This window comes from Nannobrachium achirus (genome assembly GCF_963921795.1).
Source record: "Nannobrachium achirus genome assembly, chromosome: 24".
Lineage (NCBI taxonomy): Eukaryota > Metazoa > Chordata > Actinopteri > Myctophiformes > Myctophidae > Nannobrachium > Nannobrachium achirus.
In genome coordinates this window covers 4,057,912-4,078,590 of record NC_137831.1, presented here as the reverse complement: position 1 = coordinate 4,078,590, position 20,679 = coordinate 4,057,912, and the positions used below count along the sequence as shown (strand labels likewise).

General features: G+C 42.8%; 1 protein-coding gene across 1 annotated transcript in view; it reads right to left on the bottom strand.

Moving 5' to 3' along the window:
- The window catches only part of cd99 (CD99 molecule), a gene marked incomplete at its 5' end in the record, with an annotated part of 44,818 nt that overhangs the window by 12,103 nt on the left and 12,036 nt on the right, over window positions 1-20,679 (bottom strand). The window contains 8 exons of the mRNA XM_080754931.1: window positions 3,833-3,856; window positions 3,969-3,992; window positions 9,384-9,461; window positions 13,620-13,673; window positions 15,801-15,842; window positions 17,487-17,537; window positions 19,982-20,026; window positions 20,446-20,484. Of these exons, the coding sequence (XP_080611057.1) occupies window positions 3,833-3,856; window positions 3,969-3,992; window positions 9,384-9,461; window positions 13,620-13,673; window positions 15,801-15,842; window positions 17,487-17,537; window positions 19,982-20,026; window positions 20,446-20,484 (357 nt within the window). The remainder of the gene's footprint in view (window positions 1-3,832; window positions 3,857-3,968; window positions 3,993-9,383; window positions 9,462-13,619; window positions 13,674-15,800; window positions 15,843-17,486; window positions 17,538-19,981; window positions 20,027-20,445; window positions 20,485-20,679) is intronic.

The window sequence follows — 20,679 nt, the reverse complement described above, 5'->3', positions numbered from 1 at the left end:
ACTACAGTAAACACACGCACGCACGCACGCACGCACGCACGCACGCACAGGCATTCCAACACACCTCAGACCTGATCTTTTTTCTTTCTTTTTTTTCCCCTTAATGTAAACAACAGCCAATCACATGCCACCCTCAGGCCCGGGGGATCAATCAGGAGACATGTAAACTTGACAGACGGCTTTCTGAGCCAATAACGAGCTGGGTGCCTGGAGCGCATTGGCAGCGGTGGCAAAGAGACTAGAATTATTTTACTGGAGTGCAGTGCTGAAGTACAATGTTATACTTTATGTACTTCTTCTCTCATACCGTATCAGATGGCAAATATTTGTACCTTTTACTCCACAATTGTTCTGGGTGGAATCCTCATATACGTCCCACACTGTCCCACACTGTTATTCTAACGCAAGAGTAGCAGATCTACAAGTTCAAAACACATCTTGCGGATCAGCTACTTTTGAGTCTTTTTGTGCGACGCTGTAGTATGATCAAGTATAAGGCGTTCATTTATAAAACAAAACAGAAAAAAGGTTTAGATATGTCACAATTGGCCCATGTCCAGGGAAGTGAAGCCGGGCAGGGAGGAGGGTGACTTGCACGTTAGGCAGCTGTCAGCAGGGAGTGTTGGGCGGGAGGAGTAGGACGAATTAAGGCTCTACGTCCTCCCGGTGGGGGCTCCTCACTGGCAGGTGAGTCAGTATGGATATGACAGTGATAACACAGAAATGTGTCTGGGGAATATGCACTGCAGCCATATTGGAGAGAAGTCGAGTCTCTTCTCACTTCCTTCAATGATACTAATGAAGGCTCTGTTTCATTTCATGCAGCACAGTGGTTCTCAAACCTTTTCTTTCAAGGACCCCCATTAACTCCGAGAGTGTACAAATGGAACCAAATGGTCCCGTAAGCACAGGTCCATTTGGTTCCAGAAGAACCAGTGCCGTTCGTTCAACTTTCTTGGAACCATGGTTCGTTCTTGGTGGCTTGCGTTTTCCACCAGATTGAACCAGAGGAACCAAGGATTTTGTGGTTCCCGTTCGGAACCAACTTTTATGGTTCCGAACAGAGGTAACATTGACTCTGTTTGAGCAGAATGGAACAGAGCCTTCATCAGTATCATTGGTAACATTGACTCTGTTTGAGCAGAATGGAACAGAGCCTTCATTAGTATCAATGGTAACACTGACTCTGTTTGAGCAGAATGGAACAGAGCCTTCATTAGTATCATTGGTAACACTGACTCTGTTTGAGCAGAATGGAACAGAGCCTTCATCAGTATCATTGGTAACACTGACTCTGTTTGAGCAGAATGGAACAGAGCCTTCATTAGTAGACTATCATTGGCAACACCTGTGAAGGAAGTGAGAAGACAAGATACCCAACTACTCTCTCCAAAATGGCTGCTTTGCGTATAGTCTATTGGCACAACTTAAATTTGGGAGGGGAGAAAAAAAGGCTAAAATATGGAGATATACAGTAGGTGTCCTGCCCAACAACAACATGGAGTACTTTCTTCCAGTCCTCTCTGCTCATTGGATGGTGTCTAACAGTCCTCTCTGCTCATTGGACGGTGTCTAACAGTCCTCTCTGCTCATTGGATGGTGTCTAACAGTCCTCTCTGCTCATTGGATGGTGTCTAACAGTCCTCTCTGCTCATTGGATGGTGTCCAGCAGCTCCATAGCCCTGGCTAACAGCGGTTTCATGACCTCCTTGAGGTTGGCTATCCATAAATGGACCTCGTCAGGCATGTTAGCGTTTAGCACGGTCAGCACGCGGCCCCACAGGTGGTCTAGACCTGCAACGACACACACAGCGCAGCAGGGGCTTTAGACCAATCCACCCATCATCTATTCTATGTACTGTATCTATATACTGTATATACAGTATGAGTGGTTCTCAACTTTTTCAGTAGTGTTGTAGTCAAGTCCACCTAAAGCGAGTCCAGGTCAAGACCAACAGCTCATCCGCACTGCCCGCGATGCGATGCGCGCGATGAAATCTCATTAAAATACATTTGTTCCAATGAGGACCTTCTGACCTACCGCGAGCGACAACGCGATGTGCCGCGACGTCGTCCACCTCTCCGGTTTTCGCTCGCGGAGCCTCTATTCGAGCGAGGTTTCGCGGCGACGTCCATAGAGGTAAATAGCCATGTCCCGCCCCCCCCAAACACTTTATATTATTATTTATTTATTTGATTGGTTCAGGCTACGTCGCAACGCAATGGGCAACGCTCCAAATACGGACAGTATTTCGTGGCACATCGCGCCACTCGCTCGCGTGCAGTGCGGATGAGGTGCAAGTCCGGGGGGGGAGGGGGTCGAGTCCGAGTGAGACCGAGACTAACGGGGGTCGAGACCAAGTCAAGACCGAAACCAGATTAAAAATAGAATAAAATAAATAGCACATTTAATACAATTATTTCATTGCATGGTCTTGACTGGAGTGGACTCGGTGGGGGTGGAGTCCCGAGTCCCTTAGTCCGTGAGTCAAGGCCGATTAAAATCATGGGCAGGACCGAGACGTGACCGAGACGATGACATTTTGGACTCGAGTCCTGACTCGAGACGAGTCATTGACTCGATTACTACAACACTACTTCAGGCCACATCCCCCTCCAAAAATAATCATAATATTTGAACTGGGGACCCTCCCCCCACACCCCAAAAGAATCACATTTGAACTGGGGACCCCCCAAAGTATTTATATTTTCAGTCAATGACTATTTTTGGAATAACAATTTCCAAATCAATGGAGTGATTATTTGAAGCTATCTCGCCAATAATATATCAGGGCACCACCACACAACCCAAACCTCCATACCAAAGTGTGAACCCTAAGCCTAAACCTAAGCCTAAGCCTAACCCTAGCGACCACCAGACCCATCCAAACCCTAAACCTGAGACCACAGCCGTTCAAACTGAGAAATAGACCAGGGCATACAAGCAAAACACTCACTCACTCACTCACTCACACACTCACTCACTCGCACGAACGAACGCACACGCACGCCACACCACGCACACACGACAAGAACACTTTCCTCTGAGTCAGGAAAGGAAGCAGGACATTCCCATTGAGCACTTTGGAAAATATGATTTCCTACTGACAACACACGGACGCTCCCCACCATGACGTCACGGAAAGGATTCACACACACACACACACACACACACACACACACACACACACACACACACACACACACACACACACACACACACACACACCCCCCCCCCCCCCACACACACACACACACACACACACACACACACACACACACACACACACACACACACACACACACACACACACAATAAGTAGAATAGGGAAGCCCCCCTATGGGACACGTACGCACGCACAAAGACATGCAATGCAAGAATGCTTTGTTTTTCCTGTGTAATGTAATATTATGTACCGCCCGCTTGTTTTTTAGTGTGGGGGACTGCGGATGATTACATTGATTGTGTTGTTCATGAAGTGTTCTGTTATGTCAAAATGTACACATTAAAGGAGCTATAGTCAACTTTTTCATTGTAGGGCCGACACTTTGTTCTGACAATGGCCAAAATGATTATTTTATCATTATTTTACGCTTTTTGTGGTCATTTTTGAATAGAAACATATATGAAGCTTATTTTTTTATAAAATATTTTCGAAACAGTATTTTTCTTTTAGCATCCGTTTTTCATGAAAACGTTGACTATAGCTCCTTTAAATACATAAAGGAGAGGAGAGGAGAGAAGAGAAGAGAAGAGAAGAGAAGAGAAGAGAAGAGAAGAGAAGAGAAGAGAAGAGAAGAGAAGATAAAAGGAGTATTAAGTGTGTTTTACCTTGGGGTTGATCAGCAGCATGGTCTGAGGATAAAGACAAGACAAAGAGAGTTGAATCAACACAAGAATAACGTTGACTTGAACTAAGACCACAACTGAACCCAGGGATGAAAAGACAGAATCAAACTCAGCTTACCTCCAGGGTCCACAGCACCGCGTCCTGAATACAACACAAAGCACAGGGGATGTTCAGTTAGACATGTTTTATTATGTAATTCATTCTGCTGTGGAAGACTGGAACTGCTGTCTGTATCTGGCTTTCATGTTACTTTAGTTAAAACTGGACCTGACTATGTTCAGCCTAAGAAGAAATCAAACCTATTAATTAAAACCTATTAATTAAACCATAGTGATATTTAGGCCAGGACAGTGGTTCTCAACCTTTTCAGGCCGCGACCCCCAAAATAATCATATTTTAACCGGGGACCCCCCCCCCCCCCACCCCCACCCTGATGAGCACTAAGAGTTGTTAGACTTGAGGAATTAACATTTTGCTTAACACGGTTCTATTGTAAAAATAGCAGATCTGCTATTTTTCACAATTTCTGCCTCTAATATTTGACAATTTGGACAATGTTTAATTTGCCATTTTAGAGGTATTAAAAAGGCCTTAAATTGTCACTTTAGAAATGTGCAGATACCCTCAATACACTTAAACTTTATGTTGGTTTGTTTACTGTTGAGTGAGAAAACAATGTTTCACATTAAGCTAATCATCTGGGGACCCGCCCAAAATAATTTGGGGACCCCCCTGGGGGTCCCGACCCACAGGTTGAGAACCACTGGTTTAGGTTATGATTTTTAGGAGACAAAGCAGACAAACATAAACTCTAATAAAATGAATCCAGGAAAAATATATGACATGGATGTATGATGTATGGCCGTTATATTGATGCTGTCATGCTCTTTTCAAACCACTAGTTGTCAAATGTTAAAGTGCTGAGGACCCATTATGGATGGGTACACATTTGTGTGTATTACAGTACATGTAGAGTATGTAGTACAGTCATTTTTGAAAATATATTTGTGTTTTTCTGAACTTTTTCTATGAAAGCCAAAGGTGTAAGCTATCAAATAGTTTTGGAATTATGTTTCTAGCTGCTACAGAGGCTGAGTAATAAGTTTTCCAGAAAAAAAAAACATGGGGTAATTTTCAAATTGGTTTAAAGCATTGGTCCCCAATTTGAGAACCGAGCTGAGCTTTAAATAGAGGTTAATAAATCAGTGCCGCCGTGCGTGCGTGTGAGTCTGTGTGCGTGTGGGTCTGTGTGCGCGTGAGTCTGTGTGCGTGTGTGTGCGTATCAAAATCCCCAGGGGAAAAGGTTCTGTTATGTCCTGAATCAGAAGCCTCTGTGCTATCGTTCATATACTCATCCTCGTTGCCAGGGACGTGCTGGGCCTCTGATTCAGCCCGGGAAAAAGAGTTGGAGAGGCCCTCATTGCAGCGCTATAGAGAGAGATCTCTCTATGGCGCTGCTGCTGCTGCTACTCAAAGATTTGCCATTTCAGATCATGACAAGTGACAAGCCAGTGGGCTAATTACTGTACATGAGTTATATTTCGTCGTTGTCGGGTGGAAACCTTGTATGTCCAAAACCATTTGTTTTGTATTTATCATTTTAAAAATGATTTAAACTAGTTAAAACAGCCGATCTACAAGCACTTGTGTGCTTGTAGATCTGCTGTTTTCACTACTTTTGTGCGACAGCCTTGTATGATGAAGTAGGGCTTTACTTTGCGAAAGAATTGACAAATTTGAAACTTGGAGATACAAGGTTTCTGCCCGACAGTGACGATTTACTTTGTTGGCCGCCCAGCCCCCAAAATGGAACGACATTTTATTTTTAATTGTTTCCTAATGGCCGGCCTGGACTGGCCGGGAATTATCCGGCCGTTCGGGAGTTGTCTCGCTTTTCCCAATGGCCAGCACGTCCCTGCTCGTCGCTTTTCATACAGACACTATTATGCAGCCTCAGAGATGAACAACACACATGTGATTGTAATTATACTGCTAACCAGAGGGCTCTGAGTTTTCTTTCTCATCTCAGAGTACAGCAGTAATTGCTTCCATGCTCTCACAAGACAAGCAGAGGAGAAGAAGGGAGAAGAGAAGAGAAGAGAAGAAAAGAGAGCTCAAACAGAGAAGTTCTCCTCAAAGCCCACAGAAAGGCACTGGACTCAGCTCTATGATCTGTTTAAGTTATTTAACATGATTTATAGACTACTCTGTGTTTCTATTCAAATAGATCTATCCTTGAGAATATTTACTTACTCCTTTCACAATAAATGACTGTCCTTTTCTGTTTTTGTGGTAAATTAAACTAATTAAGTGCTTTTACTTTGTAGTGATCCCGACCGTAGAGTGCCACTAATTTCCCCCATCCACCTGTGCTTTTATTTTGAAGAGCCAGAGTCAAAATGTGTTTGTTTTGGGGTCACTTCACACTTTTCACCCATGAACCCGGATGTTGTTACAGTGTGTTCCATCAAGGAGAAGCCACTGCCAACTGCAGTTGATCATTGTCTTGCCGTGATAAAATGCGGTTCTCAGCGATCCATACGTTTTTTTTGTTTTTTTTTGCAGCACAATGAATGGATGGCTATGGAGGATTTTCGCGACACGATGATGTCATCGTCTAATGGAAACGGATTGCAGAGTCTATTTTCACCAGCGGACCCCCCTGACGGTGCGGTAAGGTTTTATAATACCAGTAAGACTCCCTAATCGGGAGATAAGCGACCGTAGGTCATTTATCTCCACAAATAGGGCAAAAATGTGTTTTTCCAAAATCTTCCTGATCCATGTTGATGACATGAGTGTAGACATACTGTGTAGTGATTTTCGTGATTTTAGGGCAAAATCTGTAGGAGCCAGTAGTGTCCAAAAATGTGTTTTTAAAAATCAGCCTGAGGGTGGCGCTATATGGGACAGATTCATGTTGATGGGATGAGTGTAGACATACTGTGTAGCAATTTGCGTGATTTTAGGGCCAAAACTGTAGGAGCAGTGGCCAAAAATGTGTTTTAAAAATCGGCCTGAAGGTGGCGCTAGAAGAGGGCCATGTGAGAAATGAGGTGGTGGGGTGTCCATGTTGCCTTGGCGGACGAATAGGTACCGGCCCCGGCTCTCCCGGACGCTCCTAGCCCGAGTTACGGCATTTTATGTGAGCTGCAGTGGAGGGGGTCCTCCACTGGGGGCGTCACCACTTTTGCATCCGTTCTGGAGCACCAGGAGTGGGTGGTCCCCGGGAATTCACCGTGAGCAGCCCCGTTGGGGTGGTCATTTGGTCATTTTTGCACATTTGGTCATTTTTTACACCTGGGGGTCCCCCAGGGACCTGGGGGTCCCTGGAGCTCCGGGGGTCCTTGGAGGTTGTTGTTTGGCAGGTAAGGAGTGTGTGTGCAAAATTTGGCATGGATGGGGGCAACGGTTGTGGAGATATGAGCAGGGCAAAAGTGTGACGTGTGACGTGTGACTCACTCACTCACTCACTCACTCACTCACTGACTGACGGACGGAAAAGCCGGTGGAGGTTTTGGTAGTAAATGCGACCTACGGTCGCAATAAAACGTTATATTGTATAAATCTCCTGAAGAAGTTTGGGAAAAGCACTCAAAGTGTTAACGGCAGACCTGGAATTTCATCATTTTAGGGGCGTGGCCACTTGGCCTTTGGTGTTGTCCATTTTTGGAGGGCACAAAGGCCAAATACCAGGACAGGAAGGCCATCAAATAAAACAAGATTTTAGTCCATTGAAATAATTGATTGAATTTAAGGGTTAAGGATGAATCTGATCCATGCTCAGCCCTGCACAAATCAAAGATACTGGATTGGTTTAAAAATGGGGACTCAACAAAAGACACTGGTGTCTACATGACAAGAAAGAGACACTGGTGTCTACATGACAAGAAAGAGACACTGGCACACCAGTATTTTGGACATACAGTCTGAGGTTTCCACCCGACACAGACGATAATATTTATAGTTTTTTTAGTTTTTAGAGAAGTGATCCTGGATTGAAATAAACCGTGCGTTCGTCTTTCCGCGTCGGTGAGGAAGTTATGAGAAACCATGGCAACCCGTAAACAAATCATAAACAGCAGATAGAGTTCAGTGTCTCTCTCTCTGTTTTAACACACTCCCAGGTGTAGGGAGAAACCTTCCGCCACAGCGTTTGGTAAAGTGAATAAACAAAATGTAGCCAGTGTGTTGCTAATATAAACAGTGGTGTAAAGTAACTGAATGCTTTTACTCAAGTATTGTACTTTGCTGGAGTATTTCTGATGTTCAATACCTTTATTGCACTTTTCACTGCACCACAACTGTTTGAAAACTTTAGTCACTTCTTACTTTGTATATTTGGATAATTATTTTCAAAGGACTTTTATACATTTTACACTTGATTGATTGAAGACTTTATTAGAAGTTTGCATAGGAAAAGGTACAGTTTCATGGCGGTACAGTTCACTGGTACAAGGTCTACTAAAAGGGGATCCTAGAAAAGACTAAGCTTATTTCCATAGGAAACCATTGAAGTATATAACATTGAATGACAGACGAATAGAACACAGTACTATGCAGTAGATATGTAAAAAAAAAAAGAAAAAAAAAGAAAAAAAGAAAAAAAAAACAGTAAGTCTAAACAAACAGTAAGTATATACAAAAAAGGGGCAGGGGAGGGTAGGGCTGGGCTAGGTTTGTTTTTTTACCAGTTGCGAACGGCTGCTGCCTGTAAGTGGTTTTTCAGGGCAATTTTAAAGGATGCTAGTGATCCACACTCCTTTATGGCCTTCGGTAAGGCTTTCCACATTTTGGTGGTATAGCAGAAGAACGAGTTTGACCCTTTGTTTGTTTTGACTCTGGGTTGGAAGTGATCTGTGGCGCTGCCTCTGGTGTTGTAAACTGTGTAAAGTGTTGTTTTGAAAACTGAACATATAAAATCATCTCTGTCGGTTGGAAACCTCTCATGCCCAAAAACTGTTATTTAAAATGTTAAAGTATCAAAAGTAGCAGATCTACAAGCTCAAAACGCGTCACTTTGCGCTGCGTTTCGAGCTTGTGGATCTGCTACTTTTCCAGCAAGGGCGATCGATCTCTCTTGGCGTCCCCGACCCGTCCCCACGTGTCACGTGTCTCCGGGACGCCAAGAGAGATCGCCCTACCTCTACTTTTTGAGCGGTGCAAACCGCTCCTATAAGTGGCTGTGCGTGTGTCCGTAGCCTTTTTCCTCAGTGTTTTGCCAAAGTAAAATGTGTGTGTGTAGCATAGCCTGTACATCCTAGACTTATATCCTAGTCTGAAGATGTTATGCAAGCACGACCACTGCTCACTTCACATTGGGTGTGATTTTTTGGTATTATTATTATTTTCTAATTTCAGACAGAGAGTCAGTCTTTACAACTGACACTGCTACTTATTGTTACTTTTGGCTGACGCTGTAGTATTAAAAACACAAAAAGTTAGAGTGTGGAATTTCAGGCCCGAACAGCAAGGAAATGATAATTCCTATTATATAAATATTATACATTTATTCTAGCAGTGAAGTCTCACCTCCTGCTCTGCCTCCGTCAGGTTTATAGTCTCCCTCGCCGACATCCAACAGGTCAGAGTCACCAAACGATCCTCCACCTTTAAGAGATGACACACACAACCAGACTGCTTCAGAGCTACGCCCCTTTACCAACCACACATAGGACTGTCACCATTCAGACATTTTACAAGACGATTAATTGTGTTCTTTGTCTTATTACATTTCTGTTTGGCTTGTAGGCTTTGAAGTTGCACATGGCAGATATGACACATAACCTAAATATACAAAGAAATGACTGAAATATTTGACAACTTTACACTTTAAAAAGAACTTTGATATTGGAAATAGCTGATCTACAAGCTGTGTGCTTGTAGATCTGTTACTATTTCAACTATTTTGAAAATGTTTGAAAATATAAGCATTTTTTTCTTATGACGATTATGACAAAATAATAGCGATTAGACGATTATGTAATAATTGTGACAGGTCTAACCAGACACACTTCTGGTTCGGAGCCGCGCCCCGTTTACCAACCTCACACAGTTCTGGTGTAAGAGAGGGTCTTGTTTACCAACCAACCACAGCTCTGGTGTAAGAGAGAGTCTTGTTTACCAACCAACCACAGCTCTGGTGTAAGAGAGGGTCTTGTTTACCAACCTCACACAGCTCTGGTGTAAGAGAGGGTCTTGACAGGAATACAAGACGCTCTCCCCAGGTCAAAACCCGTAACCTCAGTAAAACTATGTCTAAACCTAGCCTTATTTAGTTGCTACTCCCTCCTGTTGTGACTGACTGACAGAGTGACTGAGTTGTTGTTGTCCAGGTCAAGTCTTCTTTGTCTTTTCCTGTGTTTTTCTCTTTTTCTCCTCCTCCTCTCTTTCTGCAGAATGCGCCCCAGGCCAGTGTAATAAGAGGACGGGGGGAACAACACATATACTTAACCTATAAACCTATGAACCCACTTAAAGGGATATTTCACTTTCAAAACAACGTTTGGTAATGCTATCGCCTAATCAGGCTTTTATGAACACCCTGAACAGTTTTTAATTAGCTTGATTCTGGTGACTCATATTACCCTCCTAATACGTGAGCAGGCTGTGTTTTTTAGATAACCTTCTTCGTTTATTTGTAATATTTTTTCTTTTTTGTATTTAATTTTTTCCATTTTCCCAAATAATTATTAAAAATAAATGAAAAAAAGTTATCGAAAAAACACGACCTGCTCACGTATTAGGAGGGTATTATGAGTCACCAGAAAAAATAATGGGTGTTTTTAATGAATCTCTCATGGTTAAAATGAAGTTTGAAGTTACAATGGGTGTGTATGTGGAGAGAGGCCCTTCCACTGCTCCCTGTTGAAAGTGGAATATCCCTTTAACTGTCAAATATAGTTGAAAACAGAGGCTAAAAAACTGAAAAAACTATACTACACTGTAGTAAACTATACGTATGGGATCATCAATTTATTGGTGTGTGGTCTCTTTTTTTAAACCCCCCATCTCCTTAATGACAGACCAACCACCCTTAATTATTGATTGACTTCATAAAGTATGTAATGATTAATTCATATTTATTTTACTATTAACCCTGCTAAAAAGCCAATCAGAGGAGTCAAGCAAGTTCACCCACTTCTGTCTGTGACTTGCATACAGTTATAACCAAGTAGACTTCACACCCAGGGGTGACGCACCAAATTCTGGGCCCTGGGTACTTGTGTGCTTGCGTGCTGCAAGCTTGTAGATCTGCTATTTTTGAAAAATTTTGAAGATTTGTGCAAGTCTGTTTCTATGTCAGTGGTGCTCCAGGACCCCCAAAATTATATGTATTTGGCCACGGACCCCCATCTCAAAATATTTAGTCTGGGATCACTTCACTTTTCGGGTTTGTAACCGGTCTGGAGCGGAAACCACAAAACGTCATGTTGTAGTACTCAAAGGACTACAATTTGGCCGGAACTATCCACCGGAAACAGTTTTAACCCAAAATAATTCCCCTGCACTCAAGGACATACTTTTAAGGCCTACCTGATAAACTCCTTGATGCGGAGTAGTTTTGCTTTTGAAAAAATTGTTTGGTATATGCATTTTTTTTTAGTCCAACTCGTAGCGACTGGAAAGACTACACTAGGCTACTCGAGCATTTTAAAAGGGATTGGGGAAACAAACGGAGGGAACCAAATCAGAGCGACGCCGCTTCTTATAGTGGTTTCCGCGTTGGGCGGAAACCAAACGGGCTGTTGTGAACGAACACCAGGCTCTCTCTCTGAAAGCCTGGTGGGCGAGGTTACAAAATATTTAGTTCCAGGCAGGGACCCCCCCAGATGCAAAATTTGAGTTACAAATGTTCGCTTAAAAAATACATATATTCAAAGATTTGCACACATTTTCACGTCTTTTCACAAATAGAAGATCTACAAGCTCTGTGAGCTTGTAGATCTGCTATTTTTCAATAGCTAAAGTATACAATAATTAAGGCCCCCTCATCCACCTTGAGCCCTAGTAACTCAGTCCCACTTTTCCCCACCTTGTGACGCCCCTGTTCACAGCCACATGTCACAAATGCTGAGGAGGGTTCTGTTGCTGCCGTGTGTTATTAAAAAGTGTTACATTACTATGTGTGAGTGCTGATGATTGGATTAGCTTTCATGTGAACCCTTATTTCTCACTGAAACTGCAAGTCTGCAAATCTGAGTCTTCATCACATTCATTCACAGTGATGAGGCAAAACAAATGTGTTGCGGTCACAGCCTCGTAGCACCTCCCATATTTCTCCATGATTTAAAGAACAACTTTGTTTTTTTACAGCAAGGGTTCATATTTTAGATAGTCATTAGAGAAAAGAAAAGATGAGTGTTAAAATGTTTTCATTTACTTCTTTCTATCATTTTATTGATTTTAACAATTTTGAGTTGCATGCAGGATGGGGGCATGCATGAGAGGCTACAATACATAAGAGGCTAATTATGTATTTTTTAGACACAATAAGCCCCTTCCCAAGATGCACTGCAATCTTTCATGGGCAGATGTGACTTATGGGGGCTGGTGTAAATAGTAACAAAGAAATAAAAATAACATATTTAGTCACTTGTACGCATGCCCCCAACCACTGAAATCACAATACTAAAATCGCTAAAACAATAGAAAGACGTAAATGAAAACATTTTTATCTTTTCTTTTCTCTAATTATGAACCCTTGATGTAAAAAAACAAAGTTGTCCTTTAACCCCTCCTGGAAGTTAGGTTCCACATTGGAGTTGTGCGTCTGTGTGCCGTTTGTATCGATATTCTGTGTGGTTTGTAAAGTAAAGTCGAGTCAATGTGATTCTCATCTCTTGCGTTTGTTTGCAACAGTGGTGTATGAAGCTAATGCATTTCAACAGTGGTGTATGAAGCTAATGCATTTCAACAGTGGTGTATGAAGCTAATGCATTTCAACAGTGGTGTATGAAGCTAATGCATTTCAACAGTGGTGTATGAAGGTAATGCATTTCAACAGTGGTGTATGAAGCTAATGCATTTCAACAGTGGTGTATGAAGCTAATGCATTTCAACAGTGGTGTATGAAGCTAATGCATTTCAACAGTGGTGTATGAAGGTAATGCATTTCAACAGTGGTGTATGAAGCTAATGCATTTCAACAGTGGTGTATGAAGCTAATGCATTTCAACAGTGGTGTATGAAGCTAATGCATTTCAACAGTGGTGTATGAAGGTAATGCATTTCAACAGTGGTGTATGAAGCTAATGCATTTCAACAGTGGTGTATGAAGCTAATGCATTTCAACAGTGGTGTATGAAGGTAATGCATTTCAACAGTGGTGTATGAAGCTAATGCATTTCAACAGTGGTGTATGAAGCTAATGCATTTCAACAGTGGTGTATGAAGCTAATGCATTTCAACAGTGGTGTATGAAGCTAATGCATTTCAACAGTGGTGTATGAAGCTAATGCATTTCAACAGTGGTGTATGAAGCTAATGCATTTCAACAGTGGTGTATGAAGCTAATGCATTTCAACAGTGGTGTATGAAGCTAATGCATTTCAACAGTGGGTTATGAAGGTAATGCACTTCAACAGTGGTGTATGAAGCTAATGCATTTCAACAGTGGTGTATGAAGCTAATGCATTTCAACAGTGGGTTATGAAGGTAATGCACTTCAACAGTGGTGTATGAAGGTAACGCATTTCAACAGTGGGTTATGAAGGTAACGCATTTCAAGGGACACTGAAAACAGAAGATAATCCAGAACAGACTCACCTCCTCCACTCTTGGGTGGGACGACGGCCGGTGGGTCAGGTTTGGGGTTGGGATCTGCAGGATACAATAACAAACGGTCAATTGGTAAATACAGCAGGTTTACTTCACAGCGACGAGTATAGGCAGGCAGCAGACAGACTGAAGGAGAACAATCACCAAAATCACCCAACAATAGAGCAGGGGTCTTCAACGATTTCAGGCCAGGGACCCCTTAGCTGAGAGAGAGAGGAAGCAGGGACCCCCACTACATGTTGTATAGAAATGTTCATAGATTTCTTAGACAGCTTAGACTTGTTTGACAGAACTGTGGTCATGTTGGAGTAATGTGTGTTTTCAGACATGTAATCACTTGAACGTCAAATACTTTAGTCTGCTCTTCTTTTCCCTCTAAAAACCTTCCTCACAAAAATAGCCGATCTACAAGCTTGTACGAGCTTGTAGATTGAAATGACTGAAATCAGTCGTGACGTGGTGGTGTCTGAGAACTTTAATCCGTGCAGCCGGTTAGGTTAGGGAGGAGGGTACAGTACATGATCTCTGCTGTTGTACAGGTTGGGTCGGACTTTGTTTCAGCAGAGAGGGAGTGGATCTGTGTTACACCCTCCCTGTGAAACTCCTCCCTCACTCACTGGCAGGTGAGAGGAAGGGCTGTCCAACTCCCATGAGAGCAGACATGAGGTTGACCCTCCAAACGTTTTAGTGCCTCAACCCTCTAAAATAAATAATCATATTTGAACTGGGGACCCCCACAACTCTGACAAACACTTGGAATTGTAGGAGTTGGGGCATCACATTTAGTTTGACCCTACAAGCCCTCCACACCTCGCACTGCGAGGCGTGATTGGGGAGAAATGTAGAACAATCAGCATTAGATTGGAAGAAGGAATCTGATTGGACAGGTTATAGACAATCCCCAGAGTGCCACACCCACGAGGCGGGTAGGACGACAGACCCAAAGCCAGGCACCCACGCACACGCACACGCACACACACACACACACACACACACACACACACACACACACACACACACACACACACACACACACACACACACACCTACCACTGGTTCAAACAACATTTAGGATCAATCAACACTTTAGAAACAAGCCCAAATAAGCAACTACGCTTTAGCAACAAGCCCAGTAACAATTAACCCACCACCCATATTTACATACAAGCCACTTTACAGAAAAAACAAGCCTGATAAAGTGGCTTGTAATAAGCAGACATGGCAACACTGTGCAGACGCCATTGATCAGGGAGGGACGAAGCACCAAGCCGCTAGAACATACTCCACACAGCGCCACCTGTCTGTCAGTGGCCACATTACCTGGACCCAGAGCATCCGCAAGATCAAATCCCATGTCGTTGTTATCTATGAACCAACGCAGATTAATGGTGAAACATTAACGACTTTTCGGGATATTAAAACAATTCTGGTCATCGATCGACTGGCAACATTTGACACCCTGGATTTGATTTCCTGGGGTGACAAGTCCTTAAAGGAGATTTTGTTTTTTTACGACAAGAGTTCATATTTTAGATTGTAATTTAGAGAAAAGAAGAGATGAGAGTTCAAATGTTTTGTATCGATTTAGCGAGTTTAAAATTTTTGACTTCAGTGGCTGATGGAGGCATGCGTAGTGGCTAAATATGCCTTTTTAGACACAACAAGCCCATTCCCAAGATGCACCGCAATCTTCCATGGTTGGATGTGACTTATGGGGGCTAGAAGTGTTACTGTAAATAGTAATAAAGAAATCGACGGCATATTGTGTCTAAAAAGACATATAACCACTTGTACGCATGCCCCCACCCACTGAAATCAAAATACTAAAATCACTATAACAACAGAAAGCAGTAAATGAAAACACTCATCTTTTCTTTTCTCTGATTATAATCTAAAATATGAATCCTTGATGTAAAAAAAAAAGAAATTGTTAACATAAATTAACATTTATGATGGATAAAGTCATCCATAAAGTCATCACATCCATATTATCAACTGTCGACTAAAGTCTTATGATATTTAGTCGACTAAAATTAAGACTAAAACTAAAACATGTCAAATGACTAAAATATGACTAAAGCTAAATGGAATTACATTCAAAAGGCCATGACTGAAACCAGATCAAAACGAGTAGAGTTTCAGAGTAATAATGTGTGTTGTCTTGCTTACCGTTATCACCAGCTGCTGGCTTCTTAGGCTTCTCCGGTTCTTCTGAAGGAGAGAAAGAGTTTGTTTAGGAATAAATAAGGGACCAAATGAACCCATTTACACCTCTGGACAGCATGTGTCGCTTTACATTTACTTTAAGACCTTGAATTATTTTATAATTGAACTATTTAACTATTGAAAAATAGCAGATCTACAAGCTCGCGTAGATCTGCTATTTTTTTGAAAAGTCGTGAAACTTTTTGCAAATCGTGATGTGTATGTGTGAACCTTTGTAACTCAAATGTTGCTTCTGGGGTGGTCCCTGGAACGAAATATTTTGAGATGGGGGTCTGTGGCCAAATACATGTAATTTTGGGGGTCCTTGGACATGAAAAGTTTTAAACACCACTGACATAGGTTCTTTCAGAAACCTGTTAGGATTTAGGAGACATTTATAGAGGGTGTGCGTGTGACATCATCATCATACCCGGAAGTTATGCGGGAACGCCTACTGAGTGGCAAAAAACTACTTTCCGTCCTTGACAGCCCAAACATCCACACAGAAAAGTCCTATCTGACTGCATTAAACGACGTTGAACTCACTTTGCCACTCGATTTGCCACTCGATATGCCATTCACTTTATGCATGCGCATACCCTCTAATATGCAGGGGTCAGCAACCTTTTTGAAATGAAGTGCCATGTTTTTAGTTTCCAGATAGTCAGTGTGTCATGTATTCATTTTAATGACACGCCATCAAAATTCGGACGACATTTGATTTGTCAGAGCAATAAAACCCACCTACGTTTCTCCCCGACTCCTCCACAGTCAGAGTCCAGGGTTTTAATGAAGGTAGAATTATGTGCAGGATGTACTTTGTAGCAAATTAGGTGACTTAATTTAATTGACCACGTTTAAAACGATTAGATTTTAAAATATAATATCTTCTGCCAGTGTGCCAGTGATCACCCTGCCCTGTGCCAATGTTGGCACCGTGCCTAAGGTTGCCTAGACTTGCTCTATAGAATCGGGTCAATATAATATATAATATATATATTATGCGAAGACTTGCTCAAATTGATGTGATTTTTCAAAAAGAGGTGGTGGTTTATACCAGGGGTTCCCAGACATTTTTGTCTCAGGGCACACCATAAATACTTTTTTTAATTCGAGGCCCTACGTTATAATTTTCACTCCCAGCACCTTATATTTATAGCATATCGTCGTTGTCGGGTGGAAACCTTGTATGTCCAAAACCGTTCATTTTGTATTTATCATCTATAAAATGTACTAAACTAGTGAAAACAGCAGATCTACAAGCACAGCAGATCTACAAGCACACAACGCCTCGCGATGTGAGGCGTTGTGTGCTTGTAGATCTGCTGTTTTCACTAGTTTTGTCTTGTATGATGAAGCAGGGCTTTGCTTTACCAAAAGACGTACACATTTGAAACTTGGAGATACGAGGTTTCTGCCCGACAGTGACGATAATTTAATGATTATGTTACGAGGAAAACGTTGAGATAATAGCCATGTTGGTAAAAACATTGTACTTCAAGTTTAATATTTTTTCAAGTGCCCAAATAAATTCAAAATATTATCAAATGATCTCGCAGCACCCCTGGACTGCCGTCACGGCCGTCACGGCACCCCAGGGTGCCCCGTCACCCACTTTGAAAACCCCTAGTTTATACCATACGTCCGTACCTGGTCCAAAGGCATCCAGGAGGTTTAAGTCTCCTCCTCCTCCACCTCCAGCTGTGAAAGCAATGGATAACAGGTTAGTTGAGATGTAATGAATGAACAACAGGTTAGTTCAGATGTAAAGCCATGATCACAACCTACACACAATGCCTCATGCAAGACAATCCTCTGCCGTGAATCATTTTTAGCCCATTCTGGGGTGTGTGTGTGTGTGTGTGTGTGTGTGTGTGTGTGTGTGTGTGTGTGTGTGTGTGTGTGTGTGTGTGTGTGTGTGTGTGTGTGTGTGTGTGTGTGTGTGTGTGCGCGCGTGTGTGTGTGTGTGTGTGTGTGTGTGTGTGTGTATAAGTCTCATAATCTGACGTGCAGAGCCTGTGTGTGTGTGTGTGTGTATCTCTGTGTGCTTTGGGCGATTCGCTCACTTCTAAAAGCAGGATTTCTGTTAGTCTTTTTGGTCAAGGAGTTCAGTCGCTTATTTTTATGTGTATGACAACAACAGCCACTGGTTCAGGTCAAAACACACTCTTTGACCACTAAGATTTAGTTGATCCAGGGGTCATCAACATGTGTCTGTGGAACATTCTAGATGTTATAATGTTCCTATTCTCATCATAGTGTAAAGGTCTTTACACAGCGGGGGCGAATTTGCAAATAGCGAATTTACGAATAATTCGCTCTTGTTTCGAATTTAGCGAACGTTCGCAGGCGAACTCCTCTCTCTCTCTCTGTGTATCAAAGCAAGCTCACTCTATACTATTTTTAGAGAGAGAACCAAATGGACCCGGCAAAGAACCAGTTCTAGTTCTTTCTCCCGCCTATGGGATGAACCAGAGTTGAGCTTTTCCACCGAGAACCGGAGTTGGTTCCGAACTGTAAAAGTTGGTTCCGAACGGGAACCAGAAAATCCTTGGTTCCTCTGGTTCAATCTGCTTCAATCTGGTGGAAACGCAGGCCGGTCCGGTTCGTGGCCAGTTAGCAAGAACGAACAAAGGTTCCACAAGCTTTGAACGGCACTGGTTCTTGAACCAAGGTTCTTTTGGTGGAAAAAGGCCCCTATGTGTTTCTGGTAATATTATTGTCAGCTCTTTTTCTATGTCAGTGGCACCACCACAGTGTCCACCACAAGCCAGCATGGCGATGACCCCTGATTTGAACATTTGAGATTTCTGCAGTGAGACAAGTAGGGATGGAGCTCAAAACAAGGGTAGCTCTACCAGTAAAGCCGGCATCATAGTCGCCTGGGCGGTGGAAGGCTTTACACCGCGGTGTAGTCTTTTCGAGTCTTTTTGAGTCAGGAAACTACAACGTTACATCATTCCTCGCGGTGGAGAGCTTTACACCGCAAGTCCCAACACATCTCTCTGTTTTTACTATCAGACAGACAGGCTCTACACCCCGTTCACTGATTGGTCGATCTAGACCAGTCAGTCACGGTGTACAGGACTCCAGCGTGAGTGACTATGATGTCCTGCACTTATTTTCTGACTTGAGGTGGAAAGCTTTCCACCTCAAATTTGCGGTGGATAGCTCTCCACCGTACACTCTGATACGGGCTTAAGACTCCCTAATCGGGAGGTAAGCGACCGTCAGGTCGCAGCGTGATTTTAGGGCAAAATGTGTAGGAGCAGTGTCCAAAAATGTGTTTGAAAAAATCTGCCTGATGGTGGCGCTATATGGGACAGATTCATGTTGAAGACATGAGTGTAGACCAAGTGTGTACCGATTTGCGTGATTTTAGGGCAGAATTTGTAGGAGCAGTGTCCAAAAATGTGTTTTACAAGAATCGGCCTCATGGTGACGCTAGCAGATGGCCATGTGAGAATTGAGGGGTGGAGGTAGTGGTTTGGCAGGCAAGGAGTGTGTGTGCAAATTCTGGCATGGATGGGGGCAACGGTGGCGGGAATATGAGAAGGGCAAAAGTGTGACGTGTGACTGACAGACTGACAGACAGACTGACTGACAGCCGGTGGAGGTTTCCGATAACAGATTTATTGAGTACCCGGTATCGATCAGCTTTGGGTTTATCGAGCTTGTTATCCAGCATAGCGGCCCATGATGTCATGTTTAAACAATCAAGACAAGATGCGACCAAGAATGATTACAGTACTATTCATAATATAAAGCCATTTAACACTCTTATTGCACACTAACGAATTATTGTTTTAATTATTATATTTGTTACTTTTGTCAATTGTCATCTTCATAGATGGCGGTCAGCCACAAACTCACAGTCACAACAACTGGCCAATAATAAAAGATACCAGTTCTGTTCAGAATGTGTCATCTCACATCTTTTCACAACATATTAGAAAACGCTCAATAAGCAGGGTCGATAAGGTGTCCAGAGCCTCTAGTCTAACCCCATGCATACAGGAGAGGAGAGAGAAGCTTCCGCAGCCAAATACACATCAATGTGGGTGGTCTGAGCTACAGTATAGCATTAGCATGTTGTCTTTATGTGTATGTGGAGGTAAAAGGTAGGAGAGATGCATTTTGCTTACCGTTGACTTTGGGTTTCTCTGGAGGCTTGATAGTAGGCTTGGGATCTGAGGAAAAGACACACACACACACGCACGCACACGCACGCGCACGCACACGCACACGCACGCACGCACGCACGCACGCACGCACGCACGCACGCACGCACGCACGCACGCACGCACACACACACACACACACACACACACACACACACACACACACACACACACACACACACAGAGAGAGAGAGAGAGAGAGAGACATAAACAACATTTGAAATCAATTCTCCTTTTTTATATTAACCACTTGAATCCTAGCGTCCATACTCGGAGAACTTTAGCCAAAAATAGCAGATCTACAAGCTCACAACGCCTCGCTCTGCGAGGCGTTGTGAGCTTGTAGATCGTCTATTTTCGTCAAAGACTTCTGGTGTAGAGGGGGAAAAGAGCAGACTAAGTACAGAGAGAAAGGTCAACTCACTTACCATCATCGCCGAGGGCATCGGACAAGTCTAACCCAAAGTCTGTAGGGATGAGAAAGATGTTATCGTTAGTATAAAATAATGAATGGCAAGTAAAAATCCATCCTTTATTCTTTATTATTCTTTATTCGGATCCCCATAAGCTTCCACAAAGAGGTCGCTATGTAGGGCTGTCACGATTATGACATTTTACATGACGATTAATTGTCAGTCAAATAGTTGCGATATGACACACCT